A 19361-nucleotide genomic window follows, 5' to 3' on the forward strand; every position below is an offset into this window, starting at 1 on the left:
GGTCTAGCAAGACAAGTACAGAGATGAGTCCACTGTCAGAGGCCATAAGAAAATCATTTGTAACCTTCACTAAAGCCGTTTCTGTGCTGTGATGGGCTCTGAAACCCAGCTGAAACTCTTCAAATAAGCCATTCCTCTGCAGATAATCAATTAGCTGTTTTACAACTGCTCTTTCAAGATCCTTCAGAATCAAGAAAGAATTAGCAATATTCTTAAAAGCAGCTGTATGCAATGATATGTCTGTGAGAGGGTTATGAGTATTTTTTTAACTATTTGTAAAGAAATTCATAAAGTAATTACTAGTTAATGTAAAAGGAACAGAGCTCTGACTGTCAGTCTGGCTACAGTGCTGAAATCTGATTGTTTTCTTCAATCACTGCTGAATAGCGAGACATCCTAGCTGTACAGACGGCTTTTTTTAAAATAGAGCAATAAAATGTTTTTCAGGCCAAATGAAGATCTTCTACATTAGTGAGACACCACTCAATGCTTCGAGTAGTTTCAAAATCATCAAATGTTTGACTTAACACAAATTAAATATTGTAATATAAATTATTGAGAGCCATATTAAAACTGTTGACATATTCATCTTTAGCTTCCACATTCCTCATTGACCTCCACCTGCATCTAGAGCGCACCTGGGCAATTCCACAGAAGACACTCTATTCCCACTGTGAGAAACACCCACTGCCCTCCCCTTCCTCCATCCCTCCTTTGTTAGCCTTACAGGTGTACTTTGCGCCTAAGTGTGTGTTTTGTGTGTAGTACTGACCCACTACGTCCAGGGTGTAGGTATGGTTGATGGATCCATACTCGTTCTCCACCAAACAGGTGTAGTTGCCTTTGTCGGACGGCACCACGCTCTCCATGATCAGGGTCCAGTGCTGGCTACGCACCTGGGTAAAGGAGCAGTCTCTTGTTATGTGCAGACAGAAACTCACAACTTCACATCACGTGCATGTCATTGAATCCTGAGCAACTGAGCAGAGATTAGACACAGAGAGCCGGATTTGAAAAGAAGCATTAAAGAAACGAGACGATCCGGTGTGCAAACAATATTCAGGTCAGATTTGAACAAAATGACTCTCCAAGTCACAATCTTTTCTTTATTGATGCAGATTACATACCCTGATGGTGAAAGCTTCCCAGTTTATATCACCATCTAAGTTCCCAGTGCTCTAAGAAGTACTTACACCGTAAGTACGCCTAACATTGCCCTGCATGTTTCCACGTTAGCCGTCTACCTCTTCTGTCAACCACTGCTATTTCATTTAGTCTCCCCCATCCTGTAGTCAAAGCCGTTTTAAAAACACACAGTTATTCATACTTATTTGCAAAAATAGCTTCACCTCTGTGTGGCATCAGCAGGTGTGAGTTGACAATAGAGTTTCCATCAGCACACTGAAGAGACACTGTAGCCACTGCTTGTACAGGCCTACATTTCACACAATGGAGAGATTATACTACAGGGCTGGGCTCAGGTACAGCTTTTGTCCTGCCTTTGTTGACAAAAAGAGAGAAATGAACTGTCCACGGTGGATCTGACAGCCTGACTGTGTCATTTCCGTCACGTCGTGGCTGTTTTTTGTCCGTGCTGTAATGAGCGTGCTGAAAGCCAATGGGAAGCAACATTAGCGGCTACATCAACATTAATCTGCACCTAAACTTTCCTGGCAGTGAAATGTGTTTCCTCATAAACCACAAGTCATTAACCAGGAGCCCCAGACTCATTCAGCATCACTGGGTCTTTTCATATATGAATTTCATAACTGTCCATTTGCATTATTAATGCACTTCATCAGTATGACTCCAGCATTTACAGTAAGGGGACAAAGAGATGAATTTAAAGGAGAGAAAACAAATAAACTGTAACCAAACTGCATATCAGACTAGCACCAGTTTAATCTACACCTGGAATCAAAGGTGTAAACTTGCACGGCACATGAATTTTAAATATTAACAAGCTAAGCTACAGCATTTGTAAATCATATTTCAGGTCAAAAGAACAAGAAGCTGGAATCTCTACGAGTCTCCAACCTAAAGCCAGTGGGACCTGTTCTCCCTGATCGAGTTACCTCAACATTATGAACTCAGTTCAAACCTGACGCTACCTACTTTCTCTATGCATTACTGTTTAGGAGCATTTAACCCTTACGTCCTGGGCTTACATTTCTAATTGTTGGGGGTATAGAACCATGTCAAGTTACAGCGAGAGGCTCTGCAAAGTATCCCGGTGAGAAGAGGCACACGGATGAGCAATTCCAATTTCACACCAGAAACCCTGCCCTCGTTTCCTCTGTCTTTCCTCCTCCCATCTCTCCAGCGAAGGGTGGAAAAGGGGTGAAAGGACAGTGAGGGAAGTACTGAAAGGAGAAGGCTCTCCTTGCAAATAAAATACACAAAATGGCCATGAGAACGGCAGCCCAGAAAAGCAGCCAAAACCCAGATAGGGAAGTGAGTTGACATTAGTAATAAAAATTCTGATCTATTAGTGTTTATCCTACCTTATACCCTCCCATGCGGTCCTCTTGGCGGAAAGGCTTGCTGTTTTTAAGCCAGCGCAGCTTGGGCTTGGGGTTGCCTCCTGCAGCACAGCGGAACTTGACTGTGTTGGCAGCTGGCACCGCATGCAGCTTCTTCTCCATCTTTGCTGATGAGGTCCAATACGGCGCGCCTGCAACCAGAGAACAGTTGGTGTTGAGTGAGGCTGAGATTTCCTAATAATGTCCTCGGCATTAACATTTTGGCAATGGGACTGCAGACTGGCTAAGGCATGTACATTAGAAGCATTACTGCAGGAAGAGACAAACCTGAAGCATTTGTAAAACTCCCGGGGCTTTGGGAACCCCTAACCCCCCTCCGACATAACAAAAACCAGAGCTTCACATTCACAGAGCTAAACAAAAACACACACTTTTCCTGCAGGCTCGACGGGGTGTTGCGGGGGGGAAACATCGGCTCTAAGGGGAGAATGTGCCTGGGCGTTGCCAAGAGGGTAACTAGACCATCACATTCAATTTCATCTCATTCCACTTAGCAGCTTTTTTCCTCCCTCCACTTCCTCCAATTACCATAGCTGCCCTGTTTATCTGCCTGTCACTTGGCTAGATATGGACGGCAGGGCCCAGGACGCTTATCACCTTTTGAAAATCATTATGTGCCGTCAGGGGAGAAAATGAATGTCACATTTAACGAAGGATATCAGAGTTTTCGCTGCATACTTTTGTCCAGATTCATATCAACACCAAACTGACAACCGTTATTTCTCCTACTGAAATCTGTCACCGTGCTTGTGTTTCGTCCATTTGTCAGCTCCTTTTTTTCCTCCCAATTTCAGTCACTCAGTCAGCTGGATTCCCCCGCCCCTCCTTTTTTTTTTTCTCTGCACCTGGGAGGGTGATTGCCTAAGCAGATGGGACTCGGAGGGGAAGAGAAACTCAAAGTCAAACAACAATCCAAACGGTCTTCCACACCATCACTTCCCCCTCATATGGCAGGTAACAGAGGGAATACCCAAAGATAAGACTGCTACTGGTTCAAACACAAGCTTAAATTGAAGGAGACTATTCCCTGCACTCTCTTTCCTTCCTGCCCATACTATCAGCAGAAGCCACCAATCATTTCTCTGGCTTAAACAACCGGACAAGTCGAGCATACTTGGAAAGTACAGTCAGTAAACATCGCTCTTCCTTCCTGAATGGATGCATACAGTAAGTGCTCGCACTATAATTACTCACTACCCCTTTCATCTTCCTCCTCACTCTCACTGCTCTTCTTTTTCCTCCAGCTTCACTTCCGCACACTCACCCTGTTATCACTCCATCCATTCAGACAGAGACAGATTAGGTGGAGACTAACCCATCGTGAGCCCGTCTCTCAAAACCGACCTCTGACCTCAAACTGGCAGCCGGTCAGAAGATGAGGTTGAGACATAAAAGGTGAGCAGTGCAGTTTCCCATGCTCTCTGTCCGCAGGGGTAGCACTTCAAATGCAACAAGCCCTCAGACCTCTCTCCAGATGAAGCCAAACTCTCGCTGGCCCAAATGCTGTGGCCTCCAGGAATCCCTGCCGCCCCCAAAGCCCTGCACATCCGGCTCCCCGCTCACGGCTGTTTATCCTTAGCTGGCCTGGGGTGAGCTGAGGTTATCTAACTCAGGCACTGAGAGTCAAGATTTTTTTTTCTCTCTAAGCTCCTCTGGAGAGCTAAATCTGCAAGTGTCCCAGAGAAGTATTTCATTGTTTAAATGATTTCTTGTTAAGCTGCAATATCCTCCTGTTTACCGTTCATCTGTGCAAGCTGAACAAGTGAATTTATATCATGTTCATATGAGTTATTCACCAAGACAAATTTGATATAAAGCATTCAATTCGTAATGTTTTTCTTGATTAAGCAGAAACTTGGTTATTTATTTTGACAACCTTTCATGATGGCAGGATTTCCTAAATCCAAAAAAGAAATATGCAACACACGAAGGAAGCTTCAAAGAGTTATTACATATGTTTAACACATGTGAGGAAGGTTTAATTAGACCTGAAAGATAGTGGCAGATCAATCGTCATCAAGTTTTGATTCAGACATCGTTTAATCCTGGTTGGTTCGCCCAGATTTATGACATCAACTTTTCTTCAGCTGAGTCCCACCCAACAAGGAAGATGATGTCATAAGCAAACTAAAAACTGAGACGGGGAGGAGTTCCCTTATAAAAATTTGAAAGATGCACAACTTTAACCAAAGGGAACACGCAATAAAAGTGAGCAATCATCTAAACAACACAACTGTAAACAGGATACAGATCTGATGATTTAGACCCGAGCTTAGAGCGAAGCTCCTCGTGGCTTTTCGACTTAATCATGACATCAGTTCCCCCTTCCCTCCATCCACCCTAAGCATGGCTCCCCTCACAGATCCCTGTAGAGGCTCCTCTACATCTTCTCCAATTACACCACCCCCCGCTGATAAACAAACAAATTTCCATCTTTTCTTCACTGGCATATGTTCGTCAGTCTTCTATACAAAGTTTAAACAAAATGCTCTGTGTTGCAATGGCCCGATGCCCGATCCATTCTGAGCACTCCAGAAAATAAAGCCACGAATATAAAGCTACACCCCTCACTCTCCACTGTCCTTCCCTCCCACGCCCACCCTCCTCCTCCTCGGCCCGAGGCCAAGGCTCCACGCCATGCTCAGAAAAGAGTTGGTACTGATCCAACACAAGCCCACTCCCCCCCGCCTCCATTTTCCCCCCTTCTTCTTCCCCCTTTCTTTTAATAATAATCTTGGTTTTGAATTTTCAGAAACACACACGGCGAGAAAATGCAACTGTACTGCCAGAACAGCTTCGCCTTTGTTTTCAAACAGCTTATTACCACCAGAGTGGCTGGATCTTTTCCCTCTCCACCATTTTTTTTTCTTTTACTCTTGCTCGAGTTCTGCACCCCCCCACCATCACCACCACATATTTAATGGATTTCAGGCAATTACAGTCAGCCCAAAAGTGGAGAAGGAGAACTCACGATGAGACGCAGTGCATGTGGAGAAGTTTAACAAGATGTGGAAGCCCTCAACTTTGTTTCAGCCTCCTTTTCGTGAGTGCGTATGCGAACGCAAGCATGCGTGTGCGCGTGTGCGTGTGCAGAAACATGTTACTATCCCACAAACTTGGGTAAAGAACTTTCTCTTTCTCACACACAAACCCATCAGGTGGGTAACTGTGTCCAGATGGGCATCTTTCATAATGGATGAGCCCAGCTGACTAAATGGCTGGCAGGATGGCTCCATGAGGCCTGACTACCTGTGAGACACAAGCTAGAAGAATGTAAGGAATCCCAGTATTCCCCTGGAGCGTCCAGCCTGGAATACACACACACACACACACACACACACACACACACACACACACACACACACACACTAATCTCAGGAACACTAATGTATAGAATAGCAGCAATATGGCTAAAAGTCCAATTTGACAAGAGTTTGGTGTCACTTACAGCCATCTACTCCCAGAACAAATAAAGACCATCCACTTCTGTGCTGCTTTAATCATAATCACAGAGTCTCACTTGTGCTAACAAACTCTGACAAAGCTAAGTAGATTATTTCGCTTAGGGATTAAGCCTTTCTAAGTATTTGGCTATCACAATCAGCATTCCACACTTAAGTTCTGACATGCTCTTAGGGACTCTTCGCTATTTAACAGACTATAGCACTCAAACCATGGCATGTGCTAATTTTAAAAGCCCTTAAATTGAACTTTTTGTTTTTAGATATGGGCAAATATGCTACTAGTTAATTGCTTTAGCCTTCTCTGCATCCAAAATGTGCATTTAAAGTGTCATGGAGACATAGCTGTAACTGGTAGGAGAATGAAGCTTGAGTTAACGATGGAACAAATGTTGGGAAACAGAGAAAGTTATTGAACGGAGAAGGTGGAAGATGTCAGATCAGTGAAGACACGGGTTACTACTGTCTCTTTAAGGCATCTCACTCAGGGGTGCCTAATCTACGGGACCTGGTGAGGAAAGGGAGAGCATCTCGAACTCATTCATACCCCTTTGGTTTCCTCCCATACTCACTTAACTGCTCTCCATCCGCCCCAGTGTCCTCCGATCGCTCTGTATCGTCCTCATCATCCCCCGACGAGATGGCATCTGCACAGAGTAACCACGGTTACTGCCATCCTTTTTTTGCACCCCATACACAGACACACACGTAGCAATTTCCGTGTTACAACACTGCAACACAGTTTTAAAGGAATCAATAGAGTGAGGGCATTTTTAAAAAAAATATTAAATATTATTGTAAGTTACTGTTTTATACACGCGCACACACTCATATTGAGCTTCAGGCTGCTCATCCTTGACCATATCTACTCCATGGCCATTTCCTGGATCCACACCAAGCACAGACCAATCCTCTATCTCTAAAGTTCACATCCTGACCTGTCCTAACCTTGCCTGATCCCTGACTCACCTGTGACATTGACTATGAAGCAGACCGTGTCTTTGCCCACGCTGGTGCAGGCGTACAGGCCCGAATCCTTGGGCGTGGCGTCACGGATCTGCAGCACCTCCTGCTCTATCAGCGTGCGGTTGTTGTTGCCCAGAGAGCTGCCATCTTTGGTCCAGGTGATGGTCCCCGTCACTGGCAGAGGGCAGCTGAGCTTCAGCACTTCCCCCGGGTGCACTGAGCACACCGTGGGCTTAGAAATTTGGTATTTGTTCGACGCCTCTGCAGAGCAGATGTGGGGAGGAGTGGGGTAAGGTCGAAGGGGATCGGGGAAGGTGGGTGGGGGTAAAGGATGAGGAAGGAAGAGGGTGCACAAGGAGGAGGAGGAAAGAGAGGTGGGAGAGGAAGAAACAAGCAATTTAAGAAAGAAATAAAAAACACCAAAAAACCCCAACGGATGCATTTAAATCAACTTATGCAGGAGGAGCAATACAGAAAAGAGGAGGCCCACGTTTCAAACCGCCACACCAACACATCTTTACAAACTCCCAATCATTTAAAATGAGACTCTTGGAAACCTTGTTCCGTTGAAGTGTGCAGTGATTGGCTGTTATAGATTCAGTGCATGCAGTTATGGCCATAGCAGTGTGTGTAAAGGAGAGAGGAAGAAAAAACAAAAGAAAACAATCCAAGCTTTGCGAACAGTTATGAAATGGACATCTTTGTGGTGAAACACCCCTCCCCAGCCATCCCTCTGTTTCAGTGCAGATGCCAAGCAGCCAATGTGTGTAGGTGAGTAGGAGCAGAGCAGAAAAATCTCTGCAGCGTTTAAAAAAAAAAAAGAAAAAAAAGAAAAAGGGAAGGTAATACAACTCCAGAATGTCTGCCCATCAGAAAGGAAAGCAGCCAGAAAGGTCTAAGACGGAAGTAGTTGACAGGCAGGGGAAGTGGGAGGGGGGAGGCGGGAATGGGATCGGATGGGGGTTTTTTTTTTCCCTGTCTTGGCATTTCTCTGGTACTGACTGTGCGCCTAAGCTACGAAAAACCTTGAGCTGGCGGCAGCCTGACTCTTCTGTTTTCCATCTCTCTTGTCCTCGTTCCCTTTCACAACATGGCCATGGAGGATCTACAGCTCTGCCAGATCTACAGCCTCAGCTCCTGCCAGCCAAGGCAGAGAGCAAGAAACTCAGCGCTCTACTCCAAAGTGCATAAAACTCTTCATTTCTGGGAGAAAAATCAAGCCTGCCTGCGAGTGCGTGCGCACACACTGTGTTCTCAGACTCGTACATCTGCACTGACGGAGCAAGATGAACGTCCGACATGTTTAAAAAAAGAGAGAGAATTCTGAATTTCCATAGCTGAGACTGCACTTCTACATCAGGATCATCATGGATTACATATCCACACACATTGAGACAGTGAGGGAACGCTACGCAAACTAGGAAAAAACCTGCCGAAACACAAGCTGGGTTCTGCCGTATATGCTCAAGTCAATTCCAGTCGCCCCGGGCATGTTGCAAACTTCACACACACATTCATGCACACGTGTATGTGTTCACTGAGCTCGATTGCAGACTGATCTTAGTCAGTGTTGTTCTCTATAACGCAGATGTTCACAAGTTTACGTCTTCAGTGGGAACAAGGTGAAAAATGAGAGGGATTAAAAAGATTCGAGGGAGGAAAGTTGCAACAATGGAAAAGCGTACAAAAAAAGCCAGCGATGGTGGTATATGCAGAGCGTTTAGCTGAAGTCCGATATGTGTAATTACAGAGGCAGCGGCACTCCCTGCCTTTCCTGTACCTCAATGCACCTTTTCACCGACACCCCACCCTCATTATACACCTCTGCGCTTCCTATGTTTGTGTCAAATGTAAAGTAAACCTGCACACACACGTACAACAGGAAGGGAAAGTCATTCCGCCACAAGCCTGGAGTTGAGGCATGTGTGCAAACCTCTTGCCCTAGGCACGTACACACACAGGTACGGTTCCTGCATTGTCTTGTTTTCCCTCTTAACTCCTTCAAACCGGAAGTAATTAACCCCCCCTTTGGCACCCAGGGCCGAGTGTGTGGTCTGATAAGAGGTGGAGCTCCTGTGCTGATTGATGGGAGCTGTCTCCGCTACCTTTTACAATGTGGTTTTCCACACTGGAGGCATTCAGTGTGATGTTATTACTGCTTGGAGGGGGGTTTTTTATATCACAGGGATAGTTCTGGAAATGAAGGAGCGATGGAAGAAGGGTACGCAAGTTTGGAAGGAAAAACAGGAAAAGGGAAGGGCAGGAATTTATCCATTTGGTGTGTGAGTGATTGAATTTGTCTTCATCATTTTCTTTTCTCTGCTGTGTCCATCTGTGCCCCTCCATCAGCTCCTCCTCCTGCTGCTGCTCTTTCACCTCTCCTTCCGCTTTGCCCTCTTCTTTCCCTGATTACACACATCCACACCCACCACGACCCTGCTGACCTAACCTCGACCCTTCCCAAACCTGTTGACACCTCCAGCATACCTGATTTTTCATGGGAACCTGTGTCATCTAACCCCATGTAAACACACACACAGAATGCAGAAACTAACTTGTAGACAAACTAAGAAAATAAAGATAGAGAACTGAATCTTAAACATGTTATCTAAATGCACAGCTCCAGTGAAACGCTCACTCTCAGCATGTGTACATGGACTCTTGTAGCCTCTTGTGTGTAAGAGCTGAAACACTTCACTGCAGATTTTCTCATCTCTGCAAAGTTTCATCCCCCTTCTGCACAACAGGAGGGGGCGGGAGCCTCTCTCTCTCACATTCATAGACACACACAGGTTTTTCTCAATTTCTTTCAAAAGCAGCTTTCTCCTCTTCCCACCTTCTCACACTCCTATCATTTTCCTCTCTTCTCCTGGAGCACATTTCAAAATCCATCTCTCTCCCTCTCACTCACAGCCATTACAAGTGTCCATCAGGTGGAACAGATTCAGCCCGTCTTATCCCCGCTCCGTCTTCTCATCCTCAGTCGCACCATCTTTTGCTGGCAATAATTAAGTCTCACAACCTGAATATGTGTGCATATGTGTGTGTGTGTGTGTGTGTGTGTGTGTGTGTGTGTGTGTGTGTGTGTGTGTGTGTGTGTGTGTGTGTGTGTGTGTGTGTGTGTGTGTGTGTGTGTGTGGCTAAATGCAGCAAGCGATTCTCACCAAAGTCCCTTTAATGTCTGCTTGCCCATCTGTCTGTCTATCAAGCTGGCATGAGCCCCACAGAAATGTTGGTAAAAGGCAAGGGCAAAGTTTTTTCTTTTTTTCCTTTCTCTGATCTTAGGAATTTACTTCTTCAGAAAGGCACATTTGCCTCCAGGCCTATCTTCCCATCTCCTCCCTGCCTCATTCTGCAAAATGAGATCGAAGACTAAATGTAATGACTGCCATCTCAGAGGCGCACACTAAGCATGCATGGAGTCCAACACAGACACTCACATGCACGTGCTCAAATCACATCATCTCCACTGCCCTTCTTATCCTTCCTCTTTTTTTCTTTTTACCCCTCTCTTCTTCCTCTGTAACCCCCTCACGTACTCAAATCCCAGGACTTTTCTCCCCTTTTTTGTCTCTACCCCTTTTCTAATGTCTGCGTCCTTTCAGATTCAAATCCCTCCTCTGCTTTTTTTTTTATGACAAAGGAGCAGCTCCGTGAACTGGCTCCTGCAAGCATCCATGGCAACAGCCCCTCCAGATCGCTCCCCCCTTCACCCCCTCATCAAGGCCTTCCTTGAACCCCACACGACCCCTTTAGCCCTTTGGACACTATGTACAACAATCTTCTTAGGCTGAACGTAGCAGTAGTGACCCTCAGAAACATTGCATTAATCTTGAGATTATAATAAGTCAGATTAAGGACACACTGAAGCCAACAGTAACGACGATCGAATGATAATCTGTCAGATCAGTAGACTATAAAAACATTTATCTTATGCAAGTTATTTTATGGTAAGAAAACATTAAGTGCTTAAGTTTTCTTTTTAATTTTGATCCCTTTGTATTGTTTATGTTAATTTTTGTTTTTTTTTAATTGACGGGGGGGGGGCTACTGAGGAGGGGTGGGGGGAATTGCAGAAAGACTTGTACAATATAAATGTATTGCATCACTCTAATCACATTAAATCTGCCTGTAACACAGCATTGTTCCTTAACTCAATAATATTGTTACGGTTACCAATTAAGTGGTTAAGTAACCTTTTCAAAAATCTTCATAATGCGCAGATAACAACAAATTTAATTTGATTTTGTGTGTGTGTATGGTGGGGGGGGGGGGGGTGTCATGTGTCCTCAGCTGTGAGAGAAAGAACAGAAACAAATAACAATGTGATCTAGAACTTTTACACTAAGGCCATGGATCTTATATATGTCCTTAATAGGAATTGAGTTTTTTTGCCTGAAGTACACCAGACAGTGCATGGAGACCTGAGGAAACAGGCTGGCACAGGTAGCGGCTCTTCCCAGCCTCTTATCAGACAGCTGTGAGAGTGAGCGGTGGAGTGACATGGTATTTTCTGGCACATAAGCCAAAGCAAATAACGCACTCCAACCTACAAGATTAACACCAGCTAACGGCAGGCTAGTAAAAGCCATTGTGTGAAAGCTGTATATTAAACCCAACTGCTCCCCCCCCTCCGCACACACACACACCGACTGACACACTGTGTTTGTTTAGAGTTCAGTTCCATTGCCATCGCCACACATCCAAACCCGCAATCCATGTCATTAACTGGCCAGCTGACAGTTTTACACTTTTACAGCTGCACTCCTACTGTGCAGATAGCACAGTGCTACAGATCGGTTATGAGCAACACCTCGCACACAGATACACACGCTGAGACAGAAAACTGTAATCCCATTTTGTTTAACATGTGCCGACTGTGTGACTGGTTTAAAAGGGCGCAGCGTACATGTGAAAGCAGGAACAATGCAGCAAGAAAGCCAAGAGAGCAATTACATTCCTACTGTGCCCAGAAAGTCTACAAGGAAAAGCAACTAGTGTGTTGTTAACAAGCATCCATCCCATTCTTGTGCCTGTCTAGGCATCAAAGAATCTTCCTTGATGCATAATGGAGCCTATATTTATTTAACCGCTCGACTATTTTGAAGCGCTGCCTCCATGCTGATCAGAGCATTTTTGAAGAACACAGTCAGGCGGGGACGACATGAAAGTCGAGCCAAACCATGAGCTGACTTTTGTCAGCCTGCGTTCCAGTGCGCCCGGTGCCACATTTATTCCGCATTATGTGCAAGAAGAGTGGCTTGAAAGAGCAGAAAAATGCCTATGTATTTTCTGCCATTGTCATTCAGAGTATTTTAATCAATGTGCAAACAGAGAGCGCCTGGACAAGGTAAACGTTCCCATATTGAAGTGGCTACAGCGGCAACAATAAGCCTGTTGTGTGAACACATTAAACAACACGTTCATTCTGCTTCTTCCATTGTAACAGCCACAGGTAAGCAAACTACCAGGGCCAGCAGGGGTGCAGGGGCGGGCTCTATAGAGACAACATTGATATGCAATCTGATGAATCTAAAGTAATTACTGCTCCCACAGACACAGGCAAGGCTGCAGGGCAGAGGGGAGGGGAGCGGGAGTTTTTGAGAATTCTTGACCTTTCTGGGTGGGGTGTGGGGACGGAGGCGGGGGGGGGGTATTCAAGTTAGTCCATCTCTCTCTAACATCTGCATCCCACAGGTGACTCCATAGTGTCCTGTCAGTATTAGTGAATGGAAGGACGCAACAGACGGAAGAGGACAACACATTGAGTAAAATCACACAAAGGTGCTGTTGATGATAATTTAAATAAATATTTGTTTGCAACATGCAACAGATAAATTGGTTCACAATCAGATAAGCAGGCCGGGTTCTTTGTGCCCTCTCCGTTCTTCTTCATGTGACCTCACCCAGGTCTGGCCACTTAATCTCCAGTCACATGACTTCATCGCTGCCCAGCAGCACTCTGTAATCTCTCCATCTAAAGGAGAAGTCAAATATGCACAAATCCTCTTAGAGCTCTTCTGGGGGATTTTGTAACTCTGGAAAACTCCCCCTGTCCTCTCTGTGGCCATGTAGCGTAGCGTCCGGGCCATGTGGGGCTCTGAACTCACCGGCTTGGAGCCAAACAGTCTGAGACAGAACAACAAAAACAACAGGAGAGGAGAGCTCGGGCAGCCTCTCATCCAAGTAGGTAAGTTTGATACCTGACCTCAAGGGCAAAGGCCGAGAAAAGGTACAGTGTGTGTTTGTGTAAAGACAGAAGGACTGTGGGGGAGGTGGCTTAAAAGTGATGCTCTGTTGTTTGGCCTAACTCACAATTAGCATGCTGATTAAAGCCTGGGAACAAAGGACTTTGGAATGCGACTTACCATCCATCACAACAACTAATTAGCTCGTCTCTAACCAGACTCCAAGACCGGAGACACAGAAATAGAGAAGCCTAAAAGAAAGACTAAAAGAAAAAACCCACAAAAAAAGCCTTTCACTAAGATGTTTCTCAAAACTATATAGCTTAAAACAATTATTCAAACTTTGCAGGAACAGGAAACAACAGCAGTTGTGACTGGAAGAAAGCAAAGACCAGAACTCTAAATCTCCATCTCGATCTCTTTCCAGGCGAGAAGGTCATGAGAGATGCCGGGATAAACACTGTGCCACCCTTCTTCACAACTTTCCCTCCAAACAGAGACACAAACCCGGCTTTAGAGCTCGAGTATAGCTCAGTAAGCTATGCACAGACAAGAACAATAAAACAAAAAGAGTGCGAATTAGAACTCACAGCGAGGAAAACAAGAGGTCCGCCATGCCGGGGTTAGTTGTTTCTCTTTAGTTTATTTCTATTTCTCCCTCTAAAATTTTGTCTCGTCTCCAATATTTCAACTTTTACTGGAAGTTAAATGGGAAAAAAAAACTTGTGCTTCTGCAAGAAACTCGGAAAGTTAAAAAAAATAAATAAATAAGAGTATAAAATATAGAAACTGTGTCACAGGCCAGTTCTGGATTCTTATCCACGTCAATGTGAGTACATGACAAGAATTTGAAGGGAAGGATGCAAAAGTAAACAAAAACGCTGAATAGGATGAAGGATGGATTTATTTATTTATTTATTTATTTATTGACAAACTGGTGCCTGCTCTTGAAAAATAAGGCAAACAAATGTGGGTCCCCCCCACCCCACCCCTCTCCTACCCCATGTACCAGCCCCTCACTGCTTACCTTCAGGTTCCAGAGTGGCCTCCTCCTTGGTGGCAGTAAGGGGCGGCCGGGCCACGCTGACAGTCAAAAGGGACAGCAGGACAGCGGCCAGGAGCCAGGCCCACGAGGCCATCCCGCTAGTGGGGCACAGCGCTCCCCATACCCCCCTTCTCCACCTCCCCCTGGACACTGATCCCATCTGAGGGGGTCCGCCCAACCATCAACTGCTGCAGGGTTGGCCTGTCACTCACCGGAATTCACCCAATCACCTGGGCTGGGAGGTAAGGGGAAGAAGTTGGGAGGCAGGTTGAAGAGGCAGCAAGGGGAGAGAAAAAGAAGACAGATTTAGTCATAATGGTTCATCTTAAATCATAGATGCTCTTTGAGCCACGTCCCTCTTACTTCTTTTTAAAAAGTGAGACAGCTGAAACAACAGAGTCACCAAGTGCTTCAAAATGCTGTCAAACAAGCCACACCACAGACATACCGGAAAGGTGAGGCAGCCCACACAGAGCCGCCCCGCATCTACCTTTAGTTTTGATCTGTACGCACTGACATACATTTCAGAATATGAATTCAGAAACATCCCACTTCTAAATTTTAGTGTCAAAGGAGCCGTTTCACTCACGTCCCCCAGACTTCTAGCATTTATTTAATCTCACATGAATCTAATGAAAAAAAGAGCATCACCTGTTCCACGTTCCCACGCTGCTCATTTTTTCCCCCTCTAAATTACTAATATTACGTTTTCTTTTGTAACAGATGAGTCACGATATGTTTTCAAAAGTCACTGGTGCAGAAAAGGCAAAGCAGCAGCCAGTGTGGCACCAGTTTCTCCGCTGGACACCGCTTATGCGCAACAGATGCACCAAACCTGTTGCCCGCGCTGTTGCGTTTATGTTAATCGTATTCGTAAGAGCTTTTATTGCATGCCCAGGACTTGATTATGAGAGCCGTACGGTTTTAATTGGGAAAAAAGCGATATTGCAACATGGGGACAAACACACACATCGTTCCGTTTAGCCAGACATCTGCGGTTCAACCGCGGCGAAGTGTCTCTGGAGGTTTGGTTAAGTCACGCTTCCCTGAGCTCCTTCTCCTCCAGCTGGAAGTATCGATTGGTTTCACCCGCAAAGACACATGTAATTTGACTTTTAGAGGGCGAAAAAGAAAACGTGCACATGCCGAGTTATCTTTCATTCAAACCCTCGGGGGCGGGGGACTGCGGGACACGGACGGTGACCGCGCACCTGATGTCGGCGCGCATGCTTGAGTTCATCCCGACGTCTTAACTTTATTAGAGAAATGCACCGGTGTGAATTTTGCAATTAGAGTACCCAGTTCCGCATAGTGACAGCCCAGACTCATGAATTATTGATGAAAAGTAAACGAATCAGTGCACCAATCAAGTACTACTGGCATCACCGCTGTCTAAAAACTTCTCCAGGACGAAAAGAGCCCAGATATCACGCCCCCACCAAAAAAGCCTCCATGTGGGGGTGTTTTTGTGCTAAGCTGCTTAAAGAGAGCAATAAAAAAATACTACATTTTTCTACAGCCGTCAAATAAATAAATAGCCTACAACAGAAACGATTTGGAAAAAGAGAAAATTAATGCGCAAAACTCAAAAGTAAACGGTTTATAGTGATACGTGATATAATCCACTCTAAAACTGGACCCACTGAGAGCTCGGCCTCATACATGACCAAGCCTTCATTTAAAAACTCGAGCTTTCAATGAAATTTCTTGGCACTGATTGAATCCCCGATTGAAATTCAAATCAGTTGGCTTTTTCCACAATGAAGGGGGCTCATTTGGAGCTCCTCGGTGATTTAGGGCTCCGGCACCAAGCAGTGAAAAAACAACAGCGGTCACGGGGTAATTGGCACCATAAATGCAATGTAGAAAATTTACCAAAGTAATAAATAACCCGGACACTTGTTAATGGGCCCTAAAGTGATGATGCAAGGTGTTGTGTGGCTCTTCTCACGTCTTAAATAAACAAAGATGAAGTTCACAGAAATAAGTTTCTACGTGCAAAAAAAAGAAAAAAAAACCAAATTGTTTTTTTTATGCATGCCAGGAAAATATGAAATTAAAATTAAGAAAAAAAACTTTATAAAGAACTTTACGCACTTTGTCGTCTTCTGGAAACTCTTTTGGTTAGAAAACTGCAAACAAACAATTTTCAGGGTTTTTTTTCGTGCAGCTGTAAAAAAAATAAATAAATAACTGCGCAAACCGTGGAAGCGCATTTCTACTATCGCGTATGGCAGCAGGAACCCTGACAGAGGAGGCTCTGAGGACGCGTTAGATTTTTTTTATCCCATGTAGAGAACACTTACCAGGGAGGACTAAAATCGTGGAGATCTCTGTTTTGGCATGCACAGATAAGGGAGGAGAGAGCATGAGCTGAATCCAGAGGGAGGAATGTGTCCAATACCACAATGCAGCGGCAAAAAAGGGAAAAAAATCGAGGCGCTGGCTTTTTTTTCAGCTTACTATTCCACAATCAGCCGGCATCAGCTCGGATCTGAAGATATATTCCAAACCCGACTGACAGCGTAGTCCAATGCCATGCACAGAAATCCGGGTTTACACGCGTTATCCTTCCAAAACACTTCGTAAAACCATATCGCTGTCCCCCCCTCGAAACTTTCCACCTCTCGTCACCAAGTTTCTTCCAGAGCGCAAAACATTGCCCAGTGTTCCCCGAACAGCGCACTTGTCAACTCAACAGAAAGTTTGCAGCTACCACGTAAGTGGAACGAGTTCTAAAGGGCAGAAGAGAATAGTTGTCCACTGCAAGGAAAAAAAAAAAAAAAACAACTCATAAAATCCGTGAATGTGCGTCCTCTCGGTGAAACGAGTGTCTCTCGCGTCTACTTCTTCCGCCGACAGTCTTCACTCTGTTACTCAGACGCTTTGTCAGGTTTACTAGATTTTTTTCTCCTCCTTACGTCTCCACACACACCGCCCTCCTCCTTCCCTCCAGTGCGTGTCATCACCCCCCCTCCCTCCTCCTGTCCCGAGCACCCCAAGTGTAATTCGAGCCGGTGCCTGCACTGCTTTCGAGCCCTGCCTTCCTCCGCCCATCAAACTGCAGAGCTGCCTGACTGCCTGCCCCGCGCTCAACTCGTTCACACAGAGTGGGAATGCGAGGGCCCCTGCGCCTCTGCCGAGCTGTCAGACCGCAACGCCGCTCAGTGGCGAAGACGTGACACGACGTATAGCCCATAGACTGTAGTGAAGCATCCCTGCAGACTCTGTCCTAGAATATTCAGATCAGTTTCTCAAAGTAGAAATAGTGTACAGTGATTTAGAGCAAGAAAACTGAAGTGAATCATGTAAATCATAAAAAAGTATTTGTTCTGAAATTTAGAAATTTAATGCATTTACAGTATAAACAATATCTAAATCAAGAATCACTGATTGTTTCCATTTAATATTTTATACACCTATTTTACTACATTTTGGAGATATATTATCATCTTAACTACATTACATTTACTCAGCTGTTTACTACATACTTTACAACTAATTTTATTTAGCATGCAGCATGCATGCTCTGTTCATAAAGCGGGATTGCTATTGTAATCAAATTATTTTATTACAGCCAGTCACAATATAGTTGCAGTAGTTGTGAAAACGTTTGAATGCTGTTTAAAATATAAATGATTTGAACACAATGTAATGATGTGCTAATCTCATAAGATCATATTTTATTCTCAATAGAACACAGAAAACATAACAAATACATCAACTTAGAAAAGGCACATTTTTAACAGGGTTGATTTAAATTTGATGGTAGCAAAATGTCAGAAAAGTTGGGATGGGGTCGACAGAAAGCTGGAAAAGTAAGCAGGACTGAAAAGAAACAACTAGCGGAACATTTTGCAGCTAATAGGTTAACTGGCAACAGCAAGAGCATCTTAGAGAGGCAGCGTTTCTCAGAATTAAAGATCTGCAGAGGTTCACTACAAAAACCGTGTCTACAAATTGTGGAACAATTTTAGAACAATGTTCCTTAATGTAAAAATGCAAAGACTTTGAATATCTCATCATCTGCAGGGCATAATAGGATTCAGAGCATGCGCGAAAGGCAATATTTGATGCCTGTGATTTCTGGGGCCTCAGATTACAAACAGGCACAGAAATCACTGTATGACCTGAGGAACACTGCCAGAAATTGTCATTGACCACAGTTCACCATGCAGTGCAAAGCCCTATGATGCAAAGAAGAAGCTATTAGTGAAAATGATCCCGAAACGCCACCATGTAAAATCGTTCAAAATGTCCAGCAACTCATTTCTTTGGTTCCCAGATGTTTACAGACAGCTGGTAAAAGAAGAGGGGATGCTACCCAGTGGTGTTGCTGCCATCAAATTCAAAATGGTCTTAAAATGTCACATTTCCTCAGTTTCACACAGTTTGTGTCAGTCATAAATCATTACATTCTGTATTTAATTACATTTTACGCAGCGTCCCAACTTTTTTAGAGTTGGGATAAGAAAACATCACTAATATAGCAGTCCAAGTAATACCGATATATCACTGAAAGCATTCTCTCTGCTTCTGAACCTTTACTGTTTCATACTACTGTGCACATTTTTAAATAAGAGCTCTTTTTCATAGCTCGTGATAACAGAACAATAAATGAAAGCAATAAGAAGTGAATCACAGTTTAAGAGAGGGGGAGGTTTATGATATTCTGCCGTGCTGCGGAGTTTAGAAAAAACTTCTGTTTATAACTTTCCTATAAATGAACAGCTCTGTCTGCAGCTACCCGGAGAGAAACTGAAGGTCGGCCCAACAAAAGTTGTCCCCCACTGATTCAAGCTGTCTCCTGCATTGGTTCAGGCGTTCAAGTGCTCTGAAAGAGACACAGGCGAGGGTGGAAGACTCTAATCTCTGCAGACTTTTTATTTTTGTCTCGCTTTCACTGCAGGAGCCCCTTTTTTTTAAACAAGGGAGGGAAAACGCTTTCATTCAATTTGCACTAATAAGGCTTTTTTTCCTTCAGCAAAGGGTTTGTCCTGTGAATGGAGAGTTTCTCGTCTGTTTCTCGCTCTTCTCCCACCTTTGCCTGAAAACCAGTAAAACCTTCAGATAACAATGGAGCTGACAGGTTGGCTAGAAATACAGAGGGAGCAAGAGGTGAGGAAGGAAAGTTTGACTCATTTTTCAAGTGGCACAA

General features: G+C 44.5%; 1 protein-coding gene across 7 annotated transcripts in view; it reads right to left on the minus strand.

The window, feature by feature from the left end:
• fgfr2 (fibroblast growth factor receptor 2) overlaps positions 1-17123 on the minus strand; it is a 38519-nt gene extending 21396 nt beyond the window's left edge. For 2 of the 7 annotated variants that reach the window (XM_031737653.2, XM_031737652.2), the window contains exons 1-6: positions 16510-17123; positions 14186-14438; positions 6974-7231; positions 6577-6651; positions 2505-2674; positions 773-896 (exon numbers count right to left, since the gene is read on the minus strand). In XM_031737653.2, the coding sequence (XP_031593513.1) occupies positions 773-896; positions 2505-2674; positions 6577-6651; positions 6974-7231; positions 14186-14363 (805 nt within the window). In that variant the 5' untranslated portion in view covers positions 14364-14438; positions 16510-17123. The remainder of the gene's footprint in view (positions 1-772; positions 897-2504; positions 2675-6576; positions 6652-6973; positions 7232-14185; positions 14439-16509) is intronic. The other 5 variants (XM_031737651.2, XM_031737648.2, XM_031737650.2 and 2 more) reach the window with 4 other exon arrangements.
• Between the last annotated feature and the right edge of the window lie 2238 nt (positions 17124-19361).

This window comes from Oreochromis aureus, linkage group 13, assembly GCF_013358895.1.
Source record: "Oreochromis aureus strain Israel breed Guangdong linkage group 13, ZZ_aureus, whole genome shotgun sequence".
Lineage (NCBI taxonomy): Eukaryota > Metazoa > Chordata > Actinopteri > Cichliformes > Cichlidae > Oreochromis > Oreochromis aureus.